Source organism: Hemibagrus wyckioides, linkage group LG18 (genome assembly GCF_019097595.1).
Source record: "Hemibagrus wyckioides isolate EC202008001 linkage group LG18, SWU_Hwy_1.0, whole genome shotgun sequence".
NCBI lineage: Eukaryota > Metazoa > Chordata > Actinopteri > Siluriformes > Bagridae > Hemibagrus > Hemibagrus wyckioides.
This window is the reverse complement of record NC_080727.1, coordinates 19070001-19077500: the sequence shown is the minus strand read 5'-3', so window position 1 is coordinate 19077500 and position 7500 is coordinate 19070001. Positions and strand designations below refer to the sequence as shown.

Here is a 7500-nt window from a genome sequence, read left to right as displayed (position 1 = left end):
TCTCTCTCTCTCTTCTCTGTAATACAGCAATAGCATTTGTACCTGTTCTGACTGAATGACTCAGCAAAAAAAAAGAATTCTAAAAATTCTAATCTATAATATTAGAAGACATTATTTTAATAATAATTAGCCCGTTAGGTTACACTGCATTTGACGTAACTCAGTTATGTGGGAAGTCTGAACTCATCTGAATTCAGTCGTTTTTGAGCTCCGAAGTGGAAAAAAACAGATGACTCCATGATTTAAAAAAAAAAGGTTTTGTTAGCAACAAGCTAGCAGGCTAGCATTTGTACACAGTGAACTGTACAGTTAATTCTGCTATAAACTCATTTAAAACTAGTGAAGCCATATCTGACATGATGTCCCCTCGAAACTGAGGAGAAATTCCTTCCTAACTTCCAGAGCATGAATTCCACACTGAATTTCGAATGAAATCCTAGCTTAGCATTAGCCGGATGCAGTTTTAGTAGCATGGCTAACTAGCTGAGCTTTCTACGTAGCTTCGTTTTTGACTAAGAGACTATCCTCTCATTTGATCTCACCGAATGTCACAATATCTGTGCACTTTATTGCATTTCAGAAGATCCGGTAAGCTAATGCTTTACCAAAACTGCAGAAATATTTAAACCAGCTCAGTAAGTAGCCGCCGGTTCAGCTGTCCGTGTATTTCAGCTTGAAAGCCTGATATTTCATTAATGATTAGTTCATAAAATTCCCAAATTTCTGCTACAAGCTACAAGCACAAAATCCTGACTAATCCCCATGAGTCAGCTAGTTCGATATAGTTAGAGCGCTAACAATGTTCCAGTCAGCCCTGAGAGGAAAGTGATTAAAAAAATTAACATATACACAGGAACTACAGAATCTAGCACTAGTAAAGGCCCACTAGGGCAAATATCATGCTGCCCCCTTTCTTACTGTGTTAACAGACAAGACAGTAGATGATGTTACCTCTTCAGTGTTCGTCTCACATGCTGTTACCATGTAACACAGCTACATTTCTTTTAAAAATATTCATTTGAATTAAAGATATCCAAATGAACCATTTTTTTCTTTTTGGTCTATAGTTTTTAGACCTGATTAGCCATTAATTTTTTTTTCTTCTTTTTAATCTACACTGTTATCTAGCTAGCTGTGTAACTAGCTGACTTGTTCATTTGTCTTTGGAGAGCAATTATGAGCAACTAGAAAGTTTGGAATTGTTAAGAAATTTCTGAGAACTGATTTCAGTGAAGCCATGATGAACAAGTTTACGTAGCTGAAAGATCGACAATATTGCTGTTGCTGATTTTTAAACAATGAGGCAAATTAATCAGTGAGGTGAAAACGTAATGTTAAGACTTGTCAAGTTTGGACTGAAGGAATGGTTTGTGTCATGAACGCTCAAGTTCTAGTTATGAGACATGCTATAGTCAAGTGTTTTAGCATTTTAGTCAAACGTTGTTAACGTCATCCTGTCCTGGCTAAATCTGTGGTTACGAGCCGCTGCTGCCGGGCATTTCGAACAAATATACAATGGAACCTCGGCATAGGAATTGAATTTGTTCTGGAGGCGAGTTCTTAAGGTGAAAATTTGTATTGCGAAACGAATTTTCCCATAAGAAATAATAAAGTAAATGCAGATAATCCATTCCAGCCAAACAAAATGATTAGGAATATTACCAATACAAAGCGTATGTAAACTGTGTGGCTGCTTTTTTCTTACCTACCATGCAGAACACCAGGGTTCGATTCCCAGCCAGTGCTCAAACCCCAGCCACTGGATGCAGTGCCGGTCCCAAGCCCGGATAAAATGGGAGGGTTGCGTCAGGATGGGCATCCGGCGTAAAACCTGTGCCAAGCTGTTGTGCAGACCAGTTGGTCCTCTGTGGTGACCCCTCACCCGCAGGGAGCAGCCGAAAGATCATCATCATCACCAATCCGAAGCATATATAAACTGTACTGCTGCTTACAAAGAACTGACCCAAGCCAAGCATTCCATGTCAAGGGTCCTCACAGGAAGTCTTGCCACCAAGCTTGGGCTAAAAATAGAACAGATCGCCTACTCCACCAATCTGTCAACAAAAAACGCCCGAATAATCACGTAGCTTTTGAACGCATGTTGAAGACGGCGTTGGTATTGTGGGTTGACTCTTTCCAAACAGCTTTCATTGACTGGCTGAAAACAATTTGTAACCTTCGTAAACTAGCTTCGCTTGGCTTTCGACTGACGCTCCCGGGCGTACGCACAACTTATTTGGTGTTTGGTTTGGTTCGTTCGTGTGCCAAACATGCCGATGTAAATTTCTTGCAAATATCAATTCTTAAGGCGAAAATTCATAATGCCGAGGTTCCACTGTATTTGACATTGCTTTTAGAAAAAAATATAAACATAGCGATTTTTATTATGTACCAATCCAGTGTGACTTTGTGATTACAGCCTACTGAAGGAAAATAAGTATTATCATCAGTATTATCAGTATTTCGTCTCCGAGCGAGAGCTGAGAGAGTCATGAGTCATTTTCTCAAGATGATGGTGAGATCAGAACCGGTGGGGATCAGTACTGTTAGTGTGACTTTCGATCAGCCTGATGTTTAATATTTCAAGAAAATGTCTCATGCATCTTCATCACGCTGACTAGAAATGATCTGAAAATCAGATACAAACTCAAACTTGGTTTTTCATGAAAACCAAGAATTCATGCTCTGTAATATACCTTAAGGTTCGGTTAGTCATTTCTCATCTCACTGGAAATACAACATCTGATCTGTTTTTACAAACCGACATCATCATGCCAGACACTCTGTTAGTGTGTTTACTTCTTTACGTTTTCAGTGAACTGGGACATGAAATATTTACCAGAACGTCGAACTCGCCTTGTAGGATAGCTCGAGTGATTTTCTGCATGTTTTTCTGTAAAATATAGTATAGTATCGGAAATGTCTTCCTGTTTTAATAAGGATTGCCCAAGAGTCATTCCCCACAGATTTGGACTTTTTTTAAAGAAACTTTTACTAATGCTGTGACACTTTTTTTATTAAATGATGTCTTTATTGCAGTCAGTATTAAACAATAAAACAAGTGTGTCCATGTTGAGTGGTATGGTATTATCAATAAACAAAAAAAAAACCAATAGATCCACCTTTGTTTATGAAAATTTCCTGTCAAAACTGGGTAAAGGAAACCATTTCAGTGAATTACAGGGATAATTTGGTAACACGACACATGACGACACAAATCTGACGCATTTACAAACACATAAATAGATCTGAAACATTATGACAAAATGACAGACTACCTCAAGCAGAACCTCATGCGGATAACCTCATATATATCTTTTAGAATACTTGGGAATACAGATTTGAAATTAATAGCATGTGCTGGGGGAGGTGGGGTAGCAGCTCTGCTTAATAACTCCAGGGTCCCTGGTTCGATCCTGAGCTTGGGTTTTAGTCTGCATGTGGAGTTTAACAGGTTTTCCATGTCAACTCCCAAAAGCACATCTGTCTATGCAAAATCAAGCTATGATACAAACGTGTGTACGTATAGCATAGAGCTCTGGAACAGACTTGGCAACCCATCTAACCTGATAAAATGCTTATTATTATTATTATTATTATTACTACTATTATTATTATTATTATTATTATTATTATTATTATTATTATTATTATTATTATTCAGTGTAGATGAATAAAATGTGTTTAGAATTATAATGAGGGGAAAATACTGTAGTAACGTTTCTTTTCCTCATTACAACAACATGTGAATCAGACGCCTCTCGAGAGCTTCGGCTCACAGAGAACTGGAGTGTACAAGGCTTTAAGGGTTAAGCAGCTCGACTGAACGGCTTCTTCACCTGCATTTCTACAGAAATGTTGAGGTACGAATGTGGTTCAGTACTGGTTTGGTGTTCGGTAAACCTGCTCAAGAAGTAGCTGGACTAACACCACAGCAATTCCTCAGCACACTTCCTGCTTGCTTTGGTGGTTCGTGGTTTTTGAAGCATGGTCATTCAGATGGGTCTCGTGGTTAACTGGTAGTTAGCAGCCGTAGTGTTTGGGAAGGCAGTAGTGCTGGTGTGGTTCCCCCAGTCTGTGGTTAGGTTGCTCTTAAGATGGGCGAATGGCTGCGGTGGTGGGCAGGTCAGATGGACCACGATGCTGACAGACAGCAGCAACACTGCAGCCAGGACGGTCAGACCTCTTCTCAGGACTAACTGTGGGACAGAGAGCGGGGCTTTGACTCGGGCTTTGACTCCCGCCTCACCGTCGTCCGCTTCCTCCTGACCGATCGCGGGTTTGGTCTGTTTCTCCTCTTTGGAGCTCACTGGAGCGTAGGCGCTCGTTTTAGAGCACATGTTTCCTGAGTGTGTCTGAAATGGAAGGAAGAAAACAGTTAATACATGATATTAATAAAGTAAACAGATCAGTTATAGCCTCATGGTTTAGCTTTGACTTGATGCAATATAAGTCCAGCAGCAAATCTGGTAGCCAAATGAATGGGTTGTTGATTGGAAGGTTTTCTTCTTCTTCTTCTTCTTCTTCTTCTTTTTCTTCTTTTTTCCACTTCTGTCTTCTTCTTCTTGATCTTCTTCTTCTTCTTCCTTTTCTTCCTCTTGATGATCTTCATTTCTTGATTTTCTTCTGTGTCTTCTTTTCCTTAAACTTTTTCGTCTTTTCCATCTTCTTCTTTGTCTTCTTCTTTTTCAAAATCTTCTGCTCCTTCTTGACTATCTTCTTCTTCTGTTTCTGTCTTTCTTCATCTTCTTCTTTTCCATCTTCTTCTTCATCATCTCTTTCTTCTTGTTATTATTATTATTATTATTACTATTATTGTGCTTTGAGTGTAAATGATCAGGATAAACTCACCACAGGTATTTGCTCAGGGTTGTCTGGTCCATCAGCAATCATGTTGTCCATGATCGGTACACTAAGAGGTGCCTTCTGTCCTACACAGTTCATGTTCCCTTTCCTTCCAGCACGTTTTTGGGCCTGAAGGAAAAGCAGGAAAGCAGCTAATGGCAGGCTTGAGCTCTATTACAATAAATCTTCTGGGCATTAAGGCTAACACAATGATAAATGGAGTTCTCATAGCATTAAAATCGACGCTTCATACAGCTTGATCTCTTTAGCTCTGCGCTTCAGGGCTCTACCTTCTCTGTCAGCTTCTGCCAATCGAGTTTGAAGATGAGCGAGATGAAGAAGCAAGCCTGGATGAGGACGCAGACCAAGAGGCCGAGTGTCAGACCTGAGAAGTCGAGGAAGAAAAAAAACAAGAGATTTCAGCAAAAAAAGAAACACAACACTTCTGTTGTGACTGGAAAGAGACTCTTGGAGCAGATGGGAGCGTAGAAATAAGATTACCCATAATCCTCAGCTCGGCAGCAAACATCAGCGATATACCCAAAGGAAGTCCGATACAGTAGTAAGAGATCAGATTGGATATGGCTGCTATCTTCTGTTTCCCTGAACCCAGAAGGATCCCGGAGCTTACACACTAGATAAAATAAAACACCAAATGATAAATAATTACAGAAAGACATTTTTTACATTTAAAAAAAAAGTAAAAGAAAGAACTCAGGAATAGAATAAAGGTATAAACTATAATAATAATAATAATAATAATAATAATAATAATAATAATAATAATAATAATGATGATGATGATGATGATGATGATTATGCACTTAAACTCTGGAATACTATAAACTTTTTTTTTTTTTACAATACAGTATGTTTCATTAATTAAATTGCAAAACCCAAACAAAGGAAAGCAATTTCCTGCAGATGATAATAATTCAATTCAGTTTTATTTTATTTTATTTGTATAGCACTTTTAACAGTGGGCATTACCTAAAAGCAGCTACTAGCAGGAACTATTTATTCAGCTTTAAGTCAAATGCAGCATCATTTCTATCTTTATACCTGATACTGAAACCTGCATGTCTTTAAATTTCAAGTGACACAAACTGACAACTTACCACAAGGGCATCAACAAACTGTAAGAAAACATAGAAGGTCATATTTTCAGATACAATCCCAACAATGGTCCTGGGGAACAAAGAGAGAGAGAGAGAGAGAGAGAGAGGCAGACAGACAGACAGACAGACAGAGAGAGAAAGAGAGACACAGGAAAGACAGACAGAGAAAGAGAGAGAGACAAACAGACAGAGAGACAGACAGAGAAAGAGAGAGACACACAGATAGAGATACAGACAGACAGAGAAAGAGAGACAGACAAAGAGAGTGTGAGAGAGAGAGAGAGAGAGAGAGAGAGAGTGGGAGACAGGCACACAGACATACAGAGAAAGAGAGAGAGAGATACACAAAGAGACAGACAGAGAGAGAGATACACAGACAGAAAGACAGAGAGAGAGAGAGAGAGAGAGAGAGAGAGAAAAGAAAGAGAGATGTTATTATGTTTTAGGTTCTGTATAATAATGATAAAGTCAATAATAATGTTATTATAATATAAGAGTGTGTAAATGAGGGTCATCATGTTTGGTAATGATAATGTAATGATAAACTGGACTTACTCGTCATTGGTAAAGATGAGGCCTAACACTGATTTTGTAGAACCGAGCACAATCCCCTGTAGCACCGCTAACACTCCTGGAATAGAGAGCACCAGGTACTGTATTACACTGTTATTATGTATTATGTAGTATGTTCAAAGAGAGCAAATTAGTACCAGGAAGAGTTATACTGGATCATAGAGTATATCTAACTATTACTATGAACTAATAATCAGAAATACATCACAAATGTGCCAGGGGGTGACAAATTAAAGGGAAAAAAAGGTCTGTGTGATCCTGTGGGCTTTGCTGTAGCAGGATTTGTGTTCACTTTTGTCCAATAATCAAATACTTCTATCCGGATGAGGGCGTGGTCTCGTCCGGCTTGACTCCGCCCTCAGTCATGAGAAATTACTGAATGGTTTAAATGGCTGCAAATCAATATAAAGTTCATCGGAGTGATCACTCTTATACTAATAAACAGGATAAACATTTCTAAACTAATGGGCATGGCCTCGTCCAGGTTGACTCCGCCCCCGTTCACGAGGAATAACAGTTTGAAGAGTATTAAAGTCAAAACCTGAATGATCAGCTATGGGAGATTTTAGAGTGATGTGTTACTCAGTGCTTTTCATCACCACCACCACTATCATCATCGTCATCATCATCCTCATCCTCATCCTCATCCTCATCATCATCATTATCATCAAAGCATCATCTAGTACAGTTCTACAGACTTATACAATCTGAAAAACAAAACCTACTAAGGCTGTTATGGTGTTGGATAACCTATAACACTTTATGTTTTTGGTTTCTTTTTTTCCTTTAATTTGTCACCTATCTGTGTTTGGACAGCAGCCTTGTGGTGAGCCGTCTATCCTTTTTCTCTTACCTGAGACAAACAGAGCCACTTTGCTGGTGATCAGAGCTCTACGTGTGTCTCCTGCCCCCAGAGCATTGCCCACACGGACACACGCTGCTGCATGTACACCTAAAGGAAACT

General features: G+C 39.1%; 1 protein-coding gene across 2 annotated transcripts in view; it reads right to left on the bottom strand.

The window, feature by feature from the left end:
• Positions 1-3085: 3085 nt before the first annotated feature.
• slc47a1 (solute carrier family 47 member 1) overlaps positions 3086-7500 on the bottom strand; it is a 43415-nt gene continuing 39000 nt past the window's right edge. For both annotated transcript variants that reach the window (XM_058414794.1, XM_058414793.1), the window contains exons 12-18: positions 7390-7498; positions 6519-6594; positions 5964-6033; positions 5347-5479; positions 5136-5230; positions 4852-4974; positions 3086-4355 (exon numbers count right to left, since the gene is read on the bottom strand). In XM_058414794.1, the coding sequence (XP_058270777.1) occupies positions 3996-4355; positions 4852-4974; positions 5136-5230; positions 5347-5479; positions 5964-6033; positions 6519-6594; positions 7390-7498 (966 nt within the window). In that variant the 3' untranslated portion in view covers positions 3086-3995. The remainder of the gene's footprint in view (positions 4356-4851; positions 4975-5135; positions 5231-5346; positions 5480-5963; positions 6034-6518; positions 6595-7389; positions 7499-7500) is intronic.